The sequence below is a fragment of the Ascaphus truei genome, unplaced genomic scaffold (genome assembly GCF_040206685.1).
Source record: "Ascaphus truei isolate aAscTru1 unplaced genomic scaffold, aAscTru1.hap1 HAP1_SCAFFOLD_374, whole genome shotgun sequence".
Classification (NCBI taxonomy): domain Eukaryota; kingdom Metazoa; phylum Chordata; class Amphibia; order Anura; family Ascaphidae; genus Ascaphus; species Ascaphus truei.
This window is the reverse complement of record NW_027456705.1, coordinates 295,525-319,553: the sequence shown is the minus strand read 5'-3', so window position 1 is coordinate 319,553 and position 24,029 is coordinate 295,525. Positions and strand designations below refer to the sequence as shown.

At 57.9% G+C, this 24,029-nt stretch overlaps 1 protein-coding gene across 2 annotated transcripts in view; it reads right to left on the bottom strand.

The window, feature by feature from the left end:
* Window positions 1-512: 512 nt before the first annotated feature.
* LOC142483860 (pregnancy-specific beta-1-glycoprotein 7-like) overlaps window positions 513-24,029 on the bottom strand; it is a 153,426-nt gene continuing 129,909 nt past the window's right edge. The window contains exon 10 of one of the 2 annotated variants that reach the window (XM_075583782.1): window positions 513-2,069. In XM_075583782.1, the coding sequence (XP_075439897.1) occupies window positions 1,956-2,069 (114 nt within the window). In that variant the 3' untranslated portion in view covers window positions 513-1,955. The remainder of the gene's footprint in view (window positions 2,070-24,029) is intronic. The other variant, XM_075583781.1, reaches the window with a different exon arrangement.

Genomic DNA, 24,029 nt, shown 5'->3' with positions numbered 1-24,029 from the left:
CCCAGTGACGGAGATCGGAGAGGGGTTCCCAGTGACGGGGATCGGAGAGGGGTTCCCAGTGACGGGGATCGGAGAGGGGTTCCCAGTGACGCGGATCGGGGAGGGGTTCCCAGTGACGGGATCGGAGAGTGGTTCCCAGTGACGGGGATCGGAGAGGGGGTCTCCAGTAACAGGGATCGGACAGAGGTTCCCAGTGACGGGGATCGGAGAGGGGTTCCCAGTGACGGGGCTCGGAGAGGGGTTCCCAGTGATGGGGATCGGAGAGGGGTTCCCAGTGACGGAGATCGGAGAGGGGGTTCCCAGTGACGGAGATCGGAGAGGGGTTCCCAGTGACGGGGATCGGAGAGGGGTTCCCAGTGACGGGGATCGGAGAGGGGTTCCCAGTGACGGGGATCGGAGAGGGGTCCCCAGTGACGGGGATCGGAGAGGGGTTCCCAATTACGGGGATCGGAGAGGGGTTCCCAGTGACGGGGATCGGAGAGGGGTTCCCAGTGACGGGGATCGGAGAGGGGTTCCCAGTGACGGGGATCGGAGAGGGGTTCCCAGTGACGGGGATCGAAGAGGGGTTCCCAGTGACGGGGATCGGAGAGGGGTTCCCAGTGACGGGGATCGGAGAGGGGTTCCCAGTGACGGGGATCTGAGAGGGGTTCTCAGTGACGGGGATCGGAGAGGGGTTCCCAGTGACGGGGATCGGAGAGGGGTTCCCAGTGACTGGGATCGGAGAGGGGTTCCCAGTGACGGAGATCGGGGATCGGAGAGGTGTCCCCAGTGACGGGTATCGGAGAGGGGTTCCCAGTGACGGGGATCGGGGATCGGAGAGGGGTTCCCAGTGACAGGGATCGGGGATCGGAGAGGGGTTCCCAGTGACGGGGATCGGAGAGGGGTTCCCAGTGACGGGGATCGGAGAGGGGTTCACAGTGACGGGGATCGGGGATCAGAGAGGGGTTTCCAGTGACGGGGATCGGAGAGGGGTTCCCAGTGACGGGGATCGGAGAGGGGTTCCCAGTGACGGGGATCGGAGAGGGGTTCCCAGTGACGGGGATCGGGGATCGGAGAGGGGTTCCCAGTGACGGGGATCGGAGAGGGGTTCCCAGTGACGGGGATCGGAGAGGGGTTCACAGTGACGGGGATCGGGGATCAGAGAGGGGTTTCCAGTGACGGGGATCGGAGAGGGGTTCCCAGTGACGGGGATCTGAGAGGGGTTCCCAGTGACGGGGATCGGAGAGGGGTTCCCAGTGACTGGGATCGGAGAGGGGTTCCCAGTGATGGGGATCGGAGAGGGGTTCCCAGTGACGGAGATCGGGGATCGGAGAGGGGTCCCCAGTGACGGGGATCGGAGAGGGGTCCCCAGTGACGGAGATCGGAGAGGGGTCCCCAGTGACGGGGATCGGAGAGGGGTCCCCAGTGACGGAGATCGGAGAGGGGTCCCCAGTGACGGGGATCGGAGAGGGGTTCCCAGTGATGGGGATCGGAGAGAGGTTCCCAGTGACGGAGATCGGGGATGGAGAGGGGTTCCCAGTGACGGGGATCGGGGATCGGAGAGGGGTTCCCAGTGACAAGGATCGGAGAGGGGTTCCCAGTGACTGAGATCGGGGATCGGAGAGGGGTTCCCAGTGACTGAGATCGGGGATCGGAGAGGGGTTCCCAGTGATGGGGATCGGAGAGGGGTTCCCAGTGACGGGAATCGGAGAGGGGTTCCCAGTGACGGAGATCGGGGATCGGAGAGGGGTTCCCAGTGACGGGGATCGGAGAGGGGTTCCCAGTGACACGGATCGGAGAGGGGTTACCAGTGATGGAGATCGGCAGAAAGCGGCATTAACAATAACCAACATATTCACCGGCCGGATATAATCTTCCAGCTCAGCCGTTAAGTGACCACAATTAGTCGGATATTAGCGGGGAACGTACAGCTGTTTAATCCCCTACAACACCCCCTGCCTCCCCTCCCCCCCTGTCTATCTTTTGGATACAGCTTTCACGGTGCTGTACTCAGTCTCACTGTCCAGCGGCGACTGAGTCTGCACCGGACCCTTTGCCTGGAATCGGAGATCAGCATATTTCACTTCATCCTGAAAAGAGGAAGACGTGTGTTTGAAAGCACACTGCACACCCGCACTGATCTTACAATGCACACTGCACACCCGCACTGATCTTACAATGCACACTGCACACCCGCACTGATCTTACACTGCACACTGCACACTGGCACTGATCTTACAATGCACACTGCACACCCGCACTGATCTTACACTGCACACTGCACACCCGCACTGATCTTACACTGCACACTGCACACCCGCACTGATCTTACACTGCACACTGCACACTCGCACTGATCTTACACTGCACACTGCACACCCGCACTGATCTTACACTGCACTGCACACCTGCACTGATCTTACACTGCACACTGCACACCCGCACTGATCTTACACTGCACACTGCACACCCGCACTGATCTTACATTGCACACTGCACACCCGCACTGATCTTACACTGCACACTGCACACCCGCACTGATCTTACACTGCACACTGCACACTGCACACCCGCACTGATCTTACACTGCACACTCGCACTGATCTTACACTGCACATTGCACACCCGCACTGATCTTTCATTGCACACTGCACACCCGCACTGATCTTACACTACACACTGCACACCCGCACTGATCTTACACTGCACACCCGCACTGATCTTACACTGCACACTCCACACCCGCCCTGATCTTACACTGCACGCTCGCATTGATCTTACACTGCACGCTCACACTGATCGCACACTGCACACTGCACACTCGCACTGATCTTACACTGCACACTGCACACCCGCACTGATCTTACACTGCACACTGCACACCCGCACTGATCTTACACTGCACACTGCACACCCGTACTGATCTTACACTGCACACTGCACACTCGCACTGATCTTACACTGAACACTGCACACCCGCTCTGATCTTACACTGCACACCCGCACTGATCTTACACTACACACCCGCACTGATCTTACACTGCACACTGCACACTGCACACCCACACTGATCTTACACTGCACACTGCACACCCGCACTGATCTTACACTGCACACTGCACTCCCGCACTGATCTTACACTGCACACTCGCACTGATCTTACACTGCACACTGCACACTGCACTCCCGCACTGATCTTACACTGCACACTCGCACTGATCTTACAATGCACACTGCACACCCGCACTGATCTTACACTGCACACTGCACACTGGCACTGATCTTACAATGCACACTGCACACCCGCACTGATCTTACACTGCACACTGCACACCCGCACTGATCTTACACTGCACACTGCACACCCGCACTGATCTTACACTGCACACTGCACACTCGCACTGATCTTACACTGCACACTGCACACCCGCACTGATCTTACACTGCACTGCACACCTGCACTGATCTTACACTGCACACTGCACACCCGCACTGATCTTACACTGCACACTGCACACCCGCACTGATCTTACATTGCACACTGCACACCCGCACTGATCTTACACTGCACACTGCACACCCGCACTGATCTTACACTGCACACTGCACACTGCACACCCGCACTGATCTTACACTGCACACTCGCACTGATCTTACACTGCACATTGCACACCCGCACTGATCTTTCATTGCACACTGCACACCCGCACTGATCTTACACTGCACACTGCACACCCGCACTGATCTTACACTGCACACCCGCACTGATCTTACACTGCACACTCCACACCCGCCCTGATCTTACACTGCACGCTCGCATTGATCTTACACTGCACGCTCACACTGATCGCACACTGCACACTGCACACTCGCACTGATCTTACACTGCACACTGCACACCCGCACTGATCTTACACTGCACACTGCACACCCGCACTGATCTTACACTGCACACTGCACACCCGTACTGATCTTACACTGCACACTGCACACTCGCACTGATCTTACACTGAACACTGCACACCCGCTCTGATCTTACACTGCACACCCGCACTGATCTTACACTACACACCCGCACTGATCTTACACTGCACACTGCACACTGCACACCCACACTGATCTTACACTGCACACTGCACACCCGCACTGATCTTACACTGCACACTGCACTCCCGCACTGATCTTACACTGCACACTCGCACTGATCTTACACTGCACACTGCACACTGCACACCCACACTGATCTTACACTGCACACTGAACACCCGCACTGATCTTACACTGCACACTCGCACTGATCTTACACTGCACACTGCAAACCCGCACTGATCTTACACTGCACACCAGCACTGATCTTACACTGCACACTCGCACTGATCTTACACTGCACACCCGCACTGATCTTACACTGCACACTCGCACTGATCTTACACTGCATGCTCGCATTGATCTTACACTGCACACTGCACACCCGCACTGATCTTACACTGCACACTGCACACCTGTACTGATCTTACACTGCACACTGCACACTCGCACTGATCTTACACTGAACACTGCACACCCGCACTGATCTTACACTGCACACCTGCACTGATCTTACACTTGACACCCGCACTGATCTTACACTGCACACTGCACAGTGCACACTGCACACTGCACACCCGCATTGATCTTACACTGCACACTCACACTGATCTTACACTGCACTCTGCACACCCACACTGATCTTACACTGCACACTGCACACCCGCACTGATCTTACACTGCACACCCGCACTGATCTTACACTGCACACTGCACACCCGCACTGATCTTACACTGCACACTGCACACTCGCACTGATCTTACACTGCACACTGCACACCCGCACTGATCTTACACTGCACTGCACACCTGCACTGATCTTACACTGCACACTGCACACCCGCACTGATCTTACACTGCACACTGCACACCCGCACTGATCTTACATTGCACACTGCACACCCGCACTGATCTTACACTGCACACTGCACACCCGCACTGATCTTACACTGCACACTGCACACTGCACACCCGCACTGATCTTACACTGCACACTCGCACTGATCTTACACTGCACATTGCACACCCGCACTGATCTTTCATTGCACACTGCACACCCGCACTGATCTTACACTGCACACTGCACACCCGCACTGATCTTACACTGCACACCCGCACTGATCTTACACTGCACACTCCACACCCGCCCTGATCTTACACTGCACGCTCGCATTGATCTTACACTGCACGCTCACACTGATCGCACACTGCACACTGCACACTCGCACTGATCTTACACTGCACACTGCACACCCGCACTGATCTTACACTGCACACTGCACACCCGCACTGATCTTACACTGCACACTGCACACCCGTACTGATCTTACACTGCACACTGCACACTCGCACTGATCTTACACTGAACACTGCACACCCGCTCTGATCTTACACTGCACACCCGCACTGATCTTACACTACACACCCGCACTGATCTTACACTGCACACTGCACACTGCACACCCACACTGATCTTACACTGCACACTGCACACCCGCACTGATCTTACACTGCACACTGCACTCCCGCACTGATCTTACACTGCACACTCGCACTGATCTTACACTGCACACTGCACACTGCACACCCACACTGATCTTACACTGCACACTGAACACCCGCACTGATCTTACACTGCACACTCGCACTGATCTTACACTGCACACTGCAAACCCGCACTGATCTTACACTGCACACCAGCACTGATCTTACACTGCACACTCGCACTGATCTTACACTGCACACCCGCACTGATCTTACACTGCACACTCGCACTGATCTTACACTGCATGCTCGCATTGATCTTACACTGCACACTGCACACCCGCACTGATCTTACACTGCACACTGCACACCTGTACTGATCTTACACTGCACACTGCACACTCGCACTGATCTTACACTGAACACTGCACACCCGCACTGATCTTACACTGCACACCCGCACTGATCTTACACTTGACACCCGCACTGATCTTACACTGCACACTGCACAGTGCACACTGCACACTGCACACCCGCATTGATCTTACACTGCACACTCGCACTGATCTTACACTGCACTCTGCACACCCACACTGATCTTACACTGCACACTGCACACCCGCACTGATCTTACACTGCACACCCGCACTGATCTTACACTGCACACTGCACACCCGCACTGATCTTACACTGCACACTGCACACCCGCACTGATCTTACACTGCACACTGCACACCCGCACTGATCTTACACTGCACACTGCACACCCGCACTGATCTTTCACTGCACACTGCACACTCGCACTGATCTTACACTGCATTCTGCACACTCGCACTGATCTTACACTGAACACTGCACACCCTCACTGATCTTACACTGCACACCCGCACTGATCTTACACTGCACACTCGCACTGACCTTACAATGCACACTGCACACCTGCACTGATCTTACACTGCACACTGCACACCCGCACTTATCTTACACTGCACACCCGCACTGATCTTACACTGCACACTCGCACTGATCTTACACTGCACACTGCACACCCTCACTGATCTTACACTGCACACCAGCACTGATCTTACACTGCACACTCGCACTGATCTTACACTGCACACCCGCACTGATCTTACACTGCACACTCGCACTGATCTTACACTGCACGCTCGCATTGATCTTACACTGCATGCTCGCACTGATCTTACACTGCACTCTGCACACCCGCACTGATCTTACACTGCACACCCGCACTGATCTTACACTGCACACTGCACACCCGTACTGATCTTACACTGCACACTACACACCAGCACTGATCTTACACTGCACACTGCACACCCGCACTGATCTTACACTGCACACTCGCACTTATCTTACACTGCACACTTTACACACGCACTGATCTTACACTGCACACCCGCACTGATCTTACACTGCACACCCACACTGATCTTACACTGCACACCCGCACTGATCTTACACTGCACACTGCACACCCGCACTGATCTTACACTGCACACTGCACACCCGCACTGATCTTACACTGCACACTGCACACTCGCATTGATATTACACTGCACACCCGCACTGATCGCACACTGCACACTCGCACTGATCGCACACTGCACACTCGCATTGATATTACACTGCACACCCGCACTAATCTTACACTGCACACTCGCGCTGATCTTACACTGCACACTGCACACTGCACACCCGCACTGATCTTACACTGCACACTGCACACCCACACTGATCTTACACTGCACACTGCACACCCGCACTGATCTTACACGGCACACTCGCACTGATCTTACACTGCACACTACACACCCGCATTGATCTTACACTGCACACTGCACACCCACACTGATCTTACACTGCACACTTGCACTGATCTTACACTGCACGCTCGCACTGATCTTACACTGCACGCTCGCATTGATCTTACACTGCACGCTCGCACTGATCTTACACTGCACGCTCGCACTGATCGCACACTGCACACCCGCACTGATCTTACACTGCACACTGCACATCCACACTGATCTCACACAGATTTAATTGGCTTTTGGGGTATGTGTCATTGAGCTGCATTCTACCAACCAGAGAAATTAAGATTTAATTGGCTTTTAGGGTATGTTTGTGAGCTGATTCCTATCAATTGAGAGAGAAATGATAATCTAATTAACTATTTTGTAAGTCTGAGTTGATTAGACAAACCCCTCCCTTAAGTGTTAGTCAAATTCATGTGAATAGGGTACTTAAGTCACTTTAGCATGGCTGTTAGCCATATGGCTGTGTAACATCAAAAGCGTCGCATCATAAGTGTCTACAAGAGTTAATTTTGGAGGTGAAGATTGGAGGAAGATCTGGACTCTGCATTACAACGTTGCCACTGTGAGACATTCACTTTTAACTTCTGTGATTATTTGTACACTTTTATCCTCCAGTACCTTGGAACTGTCTCCTCCTGCATCTCACTGTGCCCTCTCCTCCTGCATCTCACTGTGCCCTCTCCTCCTGCATCTCACTGTGCCCTCTCCTCCTGCATCTCACTGTGCCCTCTCCTCCTGCATCTCACTGTGCCCTCTCCTCCTGCATCTCACTGTGCCCTCTCCTCCTGCATCTCACTGTGCCCTCTCCTCCTGCATCTCACTGTGCCCTCTCCTCCTGCATCTCACTGTGCCCTCTCCTCCTGCATCTCACTGTGCCCTCTCCTCCTGCATCTCACTGTGCCCTCTCCTCCTGTATCTCACTGTGCCCTCTCCTCCTGTATCTCACTGTGCCCTCCCTATTTATTTTTCTGGTCACTGTTTCCTCACCCCTTTGTGAGCGTTTCTGTACTCTACAACTTTCCCACTGCACCATTATTTATACACCTCTCTCCCAGCAACTTCTTTACCCCTCAATAAAAAACACCCACACAAATCCTCTATTCACACCCTCTATCTACTCCTTCCCGCTGCTGGGGATCTCCCCTAAGCCTGAAGCCAGCTGATCTCACCCACGCCTCCCTGCCATCTCTTCCCCTGTAAATGGTGTTAACCTTCTGATCTAACACTGACTAACCTTAAAACTCACCCCACAAGTTAAGCATCCCAACAGCCTGCACTCATGGTTATTGCCCCACACTCGGCCACTCCAACCACCCATTGTGACCAAGCACTGCCATACACAGCACTTATTCCCTCACCTGCTCTCTCTGGATGTTTCCCATTAAACCACTTAGATTGTAAGCTCTTCGGGGCAGGGATTTCCTTTCCTATTGTCTGATTTTGCTGCACTTACTATATTTAATATAATTCCCTGTAATGTATTCTTTGTAAAGCGCTGAGTACACATTTGGCGCTATATAAATAAAGACATACAATACAGCACACTGTGCTCCCGCACTGATCTCACACAGCACACTGCGCTCCCGCGCTGATCTCACACAGCACACTGCGCTCATGCGCTGATCTCACACAGCACACTGCGCTCCCGCACTGATCTCACACAGCACACTGCGCTCCCGCACTGATCTCATACAGCACACTGCGCTCCCGCTCTGATCTCATACAGCACACTGCGCTCCCGCTCTGATCTCATACAGCACACTGCGCTCCCGCGCTGATCTCACACAGCACACTGCACTCCCGCTCTGATCTCATACAGCACACTGCGCTCCCGCTCTGATCTCATACAGCACACTGCGCTCCCGCGCTGATCTCACACAGCACACTCCACTCCCGCACTGATCTCTCACAGCACACTGCGCTCCCGCACTGATCTCACACAGCACACTGCGCTCCCGCACTGATCTCACACAGCACACTGCGCTCCCGCACTGATCTCACACCGCACGCTGCGCTCCCGCACTGATCTCACACAGCACGCTGCGCTCCCGCACTGATCTCACACCGCACGCTGCGCTCCCGCACTGATCTCACACCGCACACTGCGCTCCCGCACTGATCTCACACAGCACACTGCGCTCCCGCACTGATCTCACACTGCACACTGCGCTCCCGCACTGATCTCATACAGCACACTGCGCTCCCGCACTGATCTCATACAGCACACTGCGCTCCCGCACTGATCTCATACAGCACACTGCGCTCCCGCACTGATCTCACACTGCACACTGCGCTCCCGCACTGATCTCACACTGCACACTGCGCTCCCGCTCTGATCTCATACAGCACACTGCGCTCCCACACTGATCTCATACAGCACACTGCGCTCCCACACTGATCTCATACAGCACACTGCGCTCCCGCACTGATCTCACACTGCACACTGCGCTCCCGCTCTGATCTCACACCGCACACTGCGCTCCCGCACTGATCTCACACAGCACACTGCGCTCCCGCACTGATCTCACACTGCACACTGCGCTCCCGCACTGATCTCATACAGCACACTGCGCTCCCGCACTGATCTCATACAGCACACTGCGCTCCCGTTCTGATCTCATACAGCACACTGCGCTCCCGCTCTGATCTCACACAGCACACTGCGCTCCCGCTCTGATCTCACACAGCACACTGCGCTCCCACACTGATCTCACACTGCGCTCCTACACTGATCTCACACTGCGCTCCCGCACTGATCTCACACTGCGCTCCCGCTCTGATCTCACACAGCACACTGCACTCCCGCACTGATCTCATACAGCACACTGCGCTCCCGCTCTGATCTCACACAGCACACTGCGCTCCCGCTCTGATCTCACACTGCGCTCCCACACTGATCTCACACTGCGCTCCCGCACTGATCTCACACTGCACACTGCGCTCCCGCTCTGATCTCACACAGCACACTGCACTCCCGCACTGATCTCATACAGCACACTGCGCTCCCGCTCTGATCTCACACAGTACACTGCGCTCCCGCTCTGATCTCATACTGCACACTGCGCTCCCGCACTGATCTCACACAGCACACTGCGCTCCCGCACTGATCTCACACAGCACACTGCGCTCCCGCTCTGATCCCATACAGCACACTGCGCTCCCGCACTGATCTCATAAGGCACACTGCGCTCCCGCTCTGATCTCACACAGCACACTGCGCTCCCGCACTGATCTCACACAGCACACTGCGCTCCCGCACTGATCTCACACCGCACACAGCACTCCCGCACTGATCTCACACAGCACACTGCGCTCCCGCACTGATCTCACACCGCACATTGCGCTCTCGCACTGCTCTCACACAGCACACTGCACTCCCGCACTGATCTCACACTGCACACTGCACTCCCGCACTGATCTCACACCGCACACTGCGCTCCCGCACTGATCTCACACTGCACACTGCACTCCCGCACTGATCTCACACTGCACATTGCGCTCCCGCACTGATCTCACACAGCACTCCCGCCCTGATCTCACACAGCACACTGCACTACCGCACTGATCTCACACTGCACACTGTGCTCCCGCACTGATCTCACACAGAACACAGCGCTCCCGCACTGATCTCACACAGCACACTGCGCTCCCGCTCTGATCTCACACCGCACACTGCGCTCCCGCACAGATCTCACACTGCACACTGCGCTCCTGCACTGATCTCACACCGCGCACATACACACTGATCTCACACAGCACACTGCGCTCCCGCACTGATCTCACACAGCACACTGCGCTCCCGCACTGATCTCACACAGCACACTGCGCTCCCACACTGATCTCACACAGCACACTGCGCTCCCGCACTGATCTCACACAGCACACTGCGCACCCGTACTGATCTCTCACAGCACACTGCGCTCCTGCACTGATCTCACACCGTGCACATACACACTAATCTCACACTGCACACTGCGCTCCCGCACAGATCTCACACAGCACACTGCTCCCGCACTGATCTTACACTGCACACTGCGCTCCCGCACTGATCTCACACAGCACACTGTGCTCCCGCACTGATCTCACACTGCACACTGCGCTCCCGTACTGATCTCTCACAGCACACTGCGCTCTCCCACTGATCTCACACAGCACACTGCACCCGCACTGATCTTACACTGCACACTACACTCCCGCACTGATTTCACACAGCACACTGCACTCCCGCACTGATCTCACACAGCACACTGCGCTCCCGCACTGATCTCACACTGCACACTGCGCTCCTGCACTGATCTCACACCGCACACAGCGCTCCCGTTCTGATCTCATACAGCACACTGCGCTCCCGCTCTGATCTCACACAGCACACTGCGCTCCCGCTCTGATCTCACACAGCACACTGCGCTCCCACACTGATCTCACACTGCGCTCCCACACTGATCTCACACTGCGCTCCCGCACTGATCTCACACTGCGCTCCCGCTCTGATCTCACACAGCACACTGCACTCCCGCACTGATCTCATACAGCACACTGCGCTCCCGCTCTGATCTCACACAGCACACTGCGCTCCCGCTCTGATCTCACACTGCGCTCCCACACTGATCTCACACTGCGCTCCCGCACTGATCTCACACTGCACACTGCGCTCCCGCTCTGATCTCACACAGCACACTGCACTCCCGCACTGATCTCATACAGCACACTGCGCTCCCGCTCTGATCTCACACAGTACACTGCGCTCCCGCTCTGATCTCATACAGCACACTGCGCTCCCGCACTGATCTCACACAGCACACTGCGCTCCCGCACTGATCTCACACAGCACACTGCGCTCCCGCTCTGATCTCACACAGCACACTGCGCTCCCGCTCTGATCTCATACAGCACACTGCGCTCCCGCACTGATCTCATAAGGCACACTGCGCTCCCGCTCTGATCTCACACAGCACACTGCGCTCCCGCACTGATCTCACACAGCACACTGCGCTCCCGCACTGATCTCACACCGCACACTGCGCTCCCGCACTTATCTCACACCGCACACTGCGCTCTCCCACTGATCTCACACAGCACACTGCGCTCCCGCACTGATCTCACACAGCACACTGTGCTCCCGCACTGATCTCACACCGCACACCCGCTCTGATCTCATACAGCACACTGCGCTCCCGCTCTGATCTCATACAGCACATTGCGCTCCCGCACTGATCTCACACAGCACACTGTGCTCCCGCACTGATCTCACACAGCACACTGGGCTCCCGCACTGATCTCACACCGTACACTGCGCTCCCGCACTGATCTCACACAGCACACTGCGCTCCCGCACTGATCTCACACAGCACACTGCGCTCCCGCACTGATCTCACACCGCACACTGCGCTCCCGCACTGATCTCACACAGCACACTGCGCTCCCGCACTGATCTCACACCGCACACTGCGCTCCCGCACTGATCTCACACAGCACACTGCGCTCCCGCACTGATCTCACACCGCACATTGCGCTCTCGCACTGCTCTCACACAGCACACTGCACTCCCGCACTGATCTCACACTGCACACTGCACTCCCGCACTGATCTCACACCGCACACTGTGCTCCCGCACTGATCTCACACAGCACATTGCGCTCCCACACTGATCTCACACAGCACACTGCGCACCCGCACTGATCTCACACAGCACACTGCGCTCCCGTACTGATCTCACACCGCACATTGCGCTCCCGCACTGATCTCACACAGCACACTGCGCTCCCGCACTGATCTCACACAGCACACTGCGCTCCCGCACTGATCTCACACCGCACACTGCGCTCCTGCACTGATCTCACACAGCACACTGCGCTCCCGCACTGATCTCACACAGCACTCCCGCACTGATCTCACACCGCACACTGCGCTCCTGCACTGATCTCACACAGCACACTGCACTCCCGCACTGATCTCACACCGCACACTGCGCTCCCGTACTGATCTCACACCGCACACTGCGCTCCCGCACTGATCTCACACAGCACACTGCGCTCCCGCTCTGATCACACACAGCACATTGCACTCCCGCCCTGATCTCACACCGCACACTGCGCTCCCGCACTGATCTCACACAGCACACTGCGCTCCCGCACTGATCTCACACCGCACACTGCGCTCCCGCACTGATCTCACACAGCACACTGCGCTCCCGCACTGATCTCACACCGCACACTGCGCTCCCGCACTGATCTCACACCGCACACTGCGCTCCTGCACTGATCTCACACAGCACACTGCACTCCCGCACTGATCTCACACTGCACATTGCGCTCCCGCACTGATCTCACACAGCACACTGCGCTCCCGCACTGATCTCACACAGCACACTGCGCTCCCGCACTGATCTCACACAGCACACTGCGCTCCCGCACTGATCTCACACAGCACACTGCGCTCCCGTACTGATCTCACACCGCACATTGCACTCCCGCCCTGATCTCACACCGCACATTGCGCTCCCGCACTGATCTCACACAGCACACTGCGCTCCCGCACTGATCTCACACCGTACACTGCGCTCCCGCACTGATCTCACACAGCACATTGCGCTCCCGCACTGATCTCACACCGCACATTGCGCTCCCGCACTGATCTCACACAGCACACTGCGCTCCCGCCCTGATCTCACACCGCACATTGCGCTCCCGCACTGATCTCACACCGCACATTGCGCTCCTGCACTGATCTCACACAGCACACTGCGCTCCCGTACTGATCTCACACAGCACACTGCACTCCCGCACTGATCTCACACTGCACACTGCGCTGCCGCACTGATCTCACACCGCACACTGCGCTCCCGCACTGATCTCACACCGCACATTGCGCTCCCGCACTGATCTCACACCGCACACTGCGCTCTCGCACTGCTCTCACACAGCACACTGCGCTCCTGCACTGATCTCACACAGCACATTGCGCTCCCGTACTGATCTCACACAGCACACTGCACTCCCGCACTGATCTCACACTGCACACTGCGCTGCCGCACTGATCTCACACCGCACACTGCGCTCCCGCACTGATCTCACACCGCACATTGCGCTCCCGCACTGATCTCACACCGCACACTGCGCTCCCGCACTGATCTCACACAGCACACTGCGCTCCCGCACTGATCTCACACCGCACATTGCGCTCCCGCACTGATCTCACACAGCACACTGCGCTCCCGCCCTGATCTCACACTGCACACTGCGCTCCCGCACTGATCTCACACAGCACATTGCACTCCCGCACTGATCTCACACCGCACATTGCGCTCCTGCACTGATCTCACACAGCACACTGCACTCCCGCACTGATCTCACACTGCACACTGCGCTGCCGCACTGATCTCACACCGCACACTGCGCTCCCGCACTGATCTCACACCGCACACTGCGCTCCCGCACTGATCTCACAGCACACTGCGCTCCCGCACTGATCTCACACAGCACACTGCGCTCCCGCACTGATCTCACACCGCACACTGCGCTCCCGTACTGATCTCACACAGCACACTGTGCTCCCGCACTCACACCGCACACTGCGCTCCCGCACTGATCTCACACCGCACACTGCGCTCCCGCACTGATCTCACACAGCACACTGCGCTCCCGCACTGATCTCACACCGCACACTGCGCTCCCGTACTGATCTCACACAGCACACTGTGCTCCCGCACTCACACCGCACACTGCGTTCCCGCACTGATCTCACACAGCACATTGCGCTCCCGCACTGATCTCACACCGCACACTGCGCTCCCGCACTGATCTCACACCGCACACTGCGCTCCCGCACTGATCTCACACAGCACACTGCGCTCCCGCACTGATCTCACACCGCACACTGCGCTCCCGCACTGATCTCACACCGCACACTGCGCTCCCGCACTGATCTCACACCGCACACTGCGCTCCCGCACTGATCTCACACCGCACACTGCGCTCCCGCACTGATCTCACACCGCACATTGCGCTCCCGCACTGATCTCACACAGCACACTGCACTCCCGCACTGATCTCACACAGCACACTGCGCTCCCGCACTGATCTCACACAGCACACTGCGCTCCCGCACTGATCTCACACAGCACGCTGCGCTCCCGCACTGATCTCACACAGCACGCTGCGCTCCCGCACTGATCTCACACAGCACACTGCTCCCGCACTGATCTCACACTGCACACTGCACTCCCGCACTGATCTCACACCGCACATTGCGCTCCCGCACTGATCTCACACAGCACACTGCGCTCCCGCACTGATCTCACACCGCACATTGCGCTCCCGCACTGATCTCACACAGCACACTGCACTCCCGCACTGATCTCACACAGCACACTGCGCTCCCGCACTGATCTCACACCGCACACTGCGCTCCTGCACTGATCTCACACAGCACACTGCGCTCCCGCACTGATCTCACACTGCGCTCCCGCACTGATCTCACACAGCACACTGCGCTCCCGCACTGATCTCACACAGCACACTGCGCTCCCGCACTGATCTCACACAGCACACTGCGCTCCCGCACTGGTCTCACACCGCACAATGCGCTCCCGCACTGATCTCACACCGCACATTGCGCTCCCGCACTGATCTCACACAGCACACTGCGCTCCCGCACTGATCTCACACAGCACACTGCGCTCCCGCACTGCTCTCACACAGCACACTGCGCTCCCGTACTGATCTCACACCGCACACTGCGCTCCCGCACTGATCTCACACTGCACACTGCGCTCCTGCACTGATCTCACACAGCACACTGCGCTCCCGCACTGATCTCACACAGCACACTGCGCTCCCGCACTGATCTCACACCGCACATTGCGCTCCCGCACTGATCTCACACAGCACACTGCGCTCCTGCACTGATCTCACACCGCACACTGCGCTCCCGCACTGATCTCACACCGCACACTGCGCTCCTGCACTGATCTCACACAGCACACTGCTCCCGCACTGATCTCACACAGCACACTGCGCTCCCGCACTGATCTCACACCGCACACTGCGCTCCTGCACTGATCTCACACAGCACACTGCGCTCCCGCACTGATCTCACACAGCACACTGCGCTCCCGCACTGATCTCACACCGCACACTGCGCTCCCGCACTGATCTCACACCGCACATTGCGCTCCCGCACTGATCTCACACAGCACACTGCGCTCCCGCACTGATCTCACACCGCACACGGCGCTCCCGCACTGATCTCACAGCACACTGCGCTCCCGCACAGATCTCACACAGCACACTGCGCTCCCGCACTGATCTCACACAGCACACTGCGCTCCCGCACTGATCTCACACCGCACATTGCGCTCCCGCACTGATCTCACACAGCACACAGCGCTCCCGCACTGATCTCACACAGCACACTGCGCTCCCGTACTGATCTCACACAGCACACTGCGCTCCCGCACTGATCTCACACCGCACATTGCGCTCCCGCACTGATCTCACACAGCACACTGCGCTCCCGCACTGATCTCACACCGCACATTGCACTCCCGCACTGATCTCACACAGCACACTGTGCTCCCGCACAGATCTCACACCGCACATTGCGCTCCCGCACTGATCTCACACAGCACACTGCGCTCCCGCACAGATCTCACACTGCACACTGCGCTCCCGCACTTATCTCACACAGCACACTGCGCTCCCGCACTGATCTCACACAGCACACTGCGCTCCCGCACTGATCTCACACAGCACACTGCGCTCCCGCTCTGATCTCACACAGCACACTGCACTACCGCACTGATCTCACACAGCACACTGCGCTCCCGCACTGATCTCACACAGCACACTGCACTCCCGCACTGATCTCACACCGCACATTGCGCTCCCGCACTGATCTCACACCGCACACTGCGCTCCCGCACTGATCTCACACCGCACACTGCGCTCCCGTACTGATCTCACACCGCACACTGCACTCCCGCACTGATCTCACACAGCACACTGCGCTCCCGCACTGATCTCACACAGAACACTGCGCTCCCGCACTGATCTCACACAGCACACTGCGCTCCCGCACTGATCTCAAACTGCACACTGCGCTCCCGCACTGATCTCACACCGCACATTGCGCTCCCGCACTTATCTCACACTGCGCTCCCGCACTGATCTCACACCGCACATTGCGCTCCCGCACTGATCTCACACAGCACACTGCGCTCCCGCACTGATCTCACACCGTACACTGCGCTCCCGCACTGATCTCACACAGCACACTGCACTCCCGCACTGATCTCACACCGCACACTGCGCTCCCGCACTTATCTCACACCGCACATTGCGCTCTCGCACTGATCTCACACAGCACACTGCACTCCCGCACTGATCTCACACAGCACACTGCGCTCTCGCACTGATCTCACACTGCACACTGCACTCCCGCACTGATCTCACACAGCACACTGCGCTCTCCCACTGCTCTCACACAGCACACTGCGCTCTCCCACTGCTCTCACACAGCACACTGCGCTCCCGCACTGATCTCACACCGCACACTGCGCTCTCCCACTGCTCTCACACAGCACACTGCACTCCCGCACTGATCTCACACAGCACACTGCGCTCCTGCACTGATCTCACACTGCGCTCCCGCACTGATCTCACACAGCACACTGCGCTCCTGCACTGATCTCACACCGCACACTGCGCTCTCGCACTAATCTCACACTGCACACTGCACTCCCGCACTGATCTCACACAGCACACTGCGCTCCCGCACTGATCTCACACAGCACACTGCGCTCTCCCACTGCTCTCACACAGCACACTGCGCTCCCGCACTGATCTCACACCGCACACTGCGCTCTCCCACTGCTCTCACAAAGCACACTGCACTCCCGCACTGATCTCACACAGCACATTGCGCTCCCGCACTGATCTCACACCGCACACTGCGCTCCCGCACTGATCTCACACAGCACACTGCGCTCTCGCACTGCTCTCACACAGCACACTGCGCTCCCGCACTGCTCTCACACAGCACACTGCGCTCCCGCACTGATCTCACACCGCACACTGCGCTCCCGCACTGATCTCACACCGCACATTGCGCTCCCGCACTGATCTCACACCGCACATTGCGCTCCCGCACTGATCTCACACCGCACACTGCGCTCCCGCACTTATCTCACACCGCACATTGCGCTCTCGCACTGATCTCACACAGCAAACTGCACTCCCGCACTGATCTCACACAGCACACTGCGCTCCCGCACAGATCTCACACCGCACATTGCGCTCCCGCACTGATCTCACACCGCACACTGCGCTCCCGCACTGATCTCACACCGCACATTGCGCTCCCGCACTGATCTCACACAGCACACTGCGCTCCCGCACTGATCTCACACAGCACACTGCGCTACCGCACTGATCTCACACAGCACACTGCACTCCCGCACTGATCTCACACAGCACACTGCACTCCCGCACTGATCTCACACCGCACATTGCGCTCCCGCACTGATCTCACACCGCACACTGCGCTCCCGCACTTATCTCACACCGCACACTGCGCTCTCGCACTGATCTCACACAGCACACATACACACTGATCTCACACTGCGCTCCCGCACTGATCTCACACAGCACACTGCGCTCCCGCACTGATCTCACACCGCACACTGCGCTCCCGCACTGATCTCACACCGCACATTGCGCTCCCGCACTGATCTCACACCGTACACTGCGCTCCCGCACTGATCTCACACCGCACACTGCGCTCCCGCACTGATCTCACACCGCACACATACACACTGATCTCACACCGCACATTGCGCTCTCGCACTGATCTCATACAGCACACTGCGCTCCCGCACTGATCTCACACCGCACACTGCGCTCCCGCACTGATCTCACACCGCACACTGCACTCCCGCACTTATCTCATACAGCACACTGCGCTCCCGCACTGATCTCACACAGCACACTGCGCTCCCGCACTGATCTCACACCGCACACTGCGCTCCCGCACTGATCTCACACCGCACATTGCACTCCCGCACTGATCTCACACCGCACATTGCGCTCTCGCACTGATCTCACACAGCACACTGCGCTCCTGCACTGATCTCACACCGCACACTGCGCTCTCGCACTGCTCTCACACCGCACACTGCGCTCCCGCACTGATCTCACACCGCACATTGCACTCCCGCACTGATCTCACACCGCACACTGCGCTCCCGCACTGATCTCACACCGCACACTGCGCTCCCGCACTTATCTCACACCGCACATTGCGCTCTCGCACTGATCTCACACAGCACACTGCACTCCCGCACTGATCTCACACAGCACACTGCGCTCCCGTACTGATCTCACACCGCACATTGCGCTCCCGCTCTGATCTCACACAGCACACTGCGCTCCCGCTCTGATCTCACACCGCACACTGCGCTCCTGCACTGATCTCACACAGCACACTGCTCCCGCACTGATCTCACACAGCACACTGCGCTCCCGCACTGATCTCACACCGCACACTGCGCTCCCACACTGATCTCACACAGCACACTGCGCTCCCGTACTGATCTCACACCGCACATTGCGCTCCCACTCTGATCTCACACAGCACACTGCGCTCCCGCTCTGATCTCACACCGCACACTGCGCTCCTGCACTGATCTCACACAGCACACTGCTCCCGCACTGATCTCACACAGCACACTGCGCTCCCGCACTGATCTCACACCGCACACTGCGCTCCTGCACTGATCTCACACAGCACACTGCGCTCCCGCACTGATCTCACACAGCACACTGCGCTCCCGCACTGATCTCACACCGCACACTGCGCTCCCGCACTGATCTCACACCGCACATTGCGCTCCCGTACTGATCTCACACAGCACACTGCGCTCCTGCACTGATCTCACACCGCACACTGCGCTCCCGCACTGATCTCACACCGCACACTGCGCTCCTGCACTGATCTCACACCGCACACTGCTCCCGCACTGATCTCACACAGCACACTGCGCTCCCGCACTGATCTCACACCGCACACTGCGCTCCCGCACTGATCTCATACAGCACACTGCGCTCCCGCACTGATCTCACACCGCACATTGCGCTCCCGCACTGATCTCACACAGCACACTGCGCTCCCGCACTGATCTCACACAGCACACTGCGCTCCCGCACTGATCTCACACCGCACATTGCGCTCCCGCACTGATCTCACACAGCACACTGCGCTCCCGCACTGATCTCACACAGCACACTGCGCTCCTGCACTGATCTCACACAGCACACTGCGCTCCCGCACTGATCTCACACAGCACACTGCGCTCCCGCACTGATCTCACACAGCACACTGCGCTCCCGCACTGATCTCACACAGCACACTGTGCTCCCGCACAGATCTCACACCGCACATTGCGCTCCCGCACTGATCTCACACAGCACACTGTACTCCCGCACTGATCTCACACAGCACACTGCACTCCCGCACTGATCTCACACAGCACACTGCGCTCCCGCACTGATCTCACACAGCACACTGCGCTCCCGCACTGATCTCACACAGCACACTGCGCTCCTGCACTGATCTCACACCGCACACTGCGCTCTCGCACTGCTCTCACACAGCACACTGCGCTCCCGCACTGATCTCACACAGCACACTGCGCTCCTGCACTGATCTCACACCGCACACTGCGCTCTCGCACTGCTCTCACACAGCACACTGCACTCCCGCACTGATCTCACACAGCACACTGCACTCCCGCACTGATCTCACACCGCACACTGCGCACCCGCACTGATCTCACACCGCACACTGCGCTCCTGCACTGATCTCACACCGCGCACATACACACTGATCTCACACTGCGCTCCCGCACTGATCTCACACAGCACACTGCGCTCCCGCACTGATCTCACACCGCACATTGCGCTCCCGCACTGATCTCACACAGCACACTGCGCTCCCGCACTTATCTCACACAGCACACTGCGCACCCGCACTGATCTCACACAGCACACTGCACTCCCGCACTGATCTCACACCGCACACTGCGCTCTCCCACTGATCTCACACCGCACATTGCGCTCCCGCACTGATCTCATACAGCACACTGCGCTCCCGCACTGATCTCACACCGCACACTGCGCTCCCGCACTGATCTCATACTGCACACTGCGCTCCCGCACTGATCTCACACAGCACACTGCGCTCCCGCTCTGATCTCACACAGCACACTGCGCTCCCGCACTGATCTCACACAGCACACTGCGCTCCCGCACTGATCTCACACAGCACACTGCGCTCCCGCACTGATCTCACACTGCACACTGTGCTCCCGCACTGATCTCACACAGCACACTGCGCTCCCGCTCTGATCTCACACAGCACACTGCGCTCCCGCACTGATCTCACACCGCACATTGCGCTCCCGCACTGATCTCACACAGCACACTGCGCTCCCGCTCTGATCTCACACAGCACACTGCGCTCCCGCACTGATCTCACACCGCACACTGCGCTCCCGCACTGATCTCACACAGCACATTGCACTCCCGCACTGATCTCACACAGCACACTGCGCTCCCGCACTGATCTCACACAGCACATTGCACTCCCGCACTGATCTCACACAGCACACTGCGCTCCCGCACAGATCTCACACAGCACACTGCGCTCCCGCACTGATCTCACACAGCACATTGCACTCCCGCACTGATCTCACACAGCACACTGCGCTCCCGCACTGATCTCACACAGCACATTGCGCTCCCGCACTGATCTCACACCGCACATTGCGCTCCCGCACTGATCTCACACTGCGCTCCCGCACTGATCTCACACAGGACACTGCGCTCCCGCACTGATCTCACACCGCACACAGCGCTCCCGCCCTGATCTCACACCGCACACTGCGCTCCCGCACTGATCTCACACAGCACATTGCACTCCCGCCCTGATCTCACACCGCACACTGCGCTCCCGCACTGATCTCACACAGCACATTGCACTCCCGCCCTGATCTCACACCGCACACTGCGCTCCCGCACTGATCTCACACCGCACACTGCGCTCCCGCACTTATCTCACACCGCACACTGCGCTCTCGCACTGATCTCACACCGCACACTGCGCTCCCGCACAGATCTCACACTGCACACTGCGCTCCTGCACTGATCTCACACTGCGCACATACACACTGATCTCACACAGCACACTGTGCTCCCGCACTGATCTCACACAGAACACAGCGCTCCCGCACTGATCTCACACAGAACACAGCGCTCCCGCACTGATCTCACACAGAACACAGCGCTCCCGCACAGATCTCACACTGCACACTGCGCTCCTGCACTGATCTCACACCGCGCACATACACACTGATCTCACACAGCACACTGCGCTCCCGCACTGATCTCACACAGAACACTGCGCTCCCGCACTGATCTCACACAGCACACTGCGCTCCCGCACTGATCTCACACAGCACACTGCGCACCCGTACTGATCTCTCACAGCACACTGCGCTCCTGCACTGATCTCACACCGTGCACATACACACTAATCTCACACTGCACACTGCGCTCCCGCACAGATCTCACAGCACACTGCTCCCGCACTGATCTTACACTGCACACTGCGCTCCCGCACTGATCTCACACAGCACACTGTGCTCCCGCACTGATCTCACACTGCACACTGCGCTCCCGTACTGATCTCTCACAGCACACTGCGCTCTCCCACTGATCTCACACAGCACACTGCACCCGCACTGATCTTACACTGCACACTACACTCCCGCACTGATCTCACACAGCACACTGCACTCCCGCACTGATCTCACACAGCACACTGCGCTCCCGCATTGATCTCACACAGCACACTGCGCTCCCGCACTGATCTCACACTGCACACTGCGCTCCTGCACTGATCTCACACCGCACACAGCGCTCCCGCACTGATCTCACACAGCACACTGCGCTCCCGCACTGATCTCACACAGCACACTGCGCTCCTGCACTGATCTCACACAGCACACTGCGCTCCCGCACTGATCTCACACAGCACACTGCGCTCCCGCACTGATCTCACACAGCACACTGCGCACCCGTACTGATCTCACACAGCACACTGCGCACCCGTACTGATCTCACACAGCACACTACGCACCCGTACTGATCTCACACAGCACACTGCGCTCCCGTACTGATCTCACACAGCACACTGCGCTCCCGCACTGATCTCACACAGCACACTGCGCTCCCGCACTGATCTCACACCGCACACTGCGCTCCCGCACAGATCTCACACTGCACACATACACACTGATCTCACACAGCACACTGCGCACCCGTACTGATCTCACACAGCACACTGCGCACCCGCACAGATCTCACACAGCACACTGCGCACCCGCACTGATCTCACACAGCACACTACGCACCCGTACTGATCTCACACAGCACACTGTGCTCCCGCACTGATCTCACACAGCACACATACACACTGATCTCACACAGCACACTGCGCTACCGCACTGATCTCACACCGTACACTGCGCTACACAGCACACTGCGCTCCCGCACTGATCTCACAGCACACTGCGCTCCCACA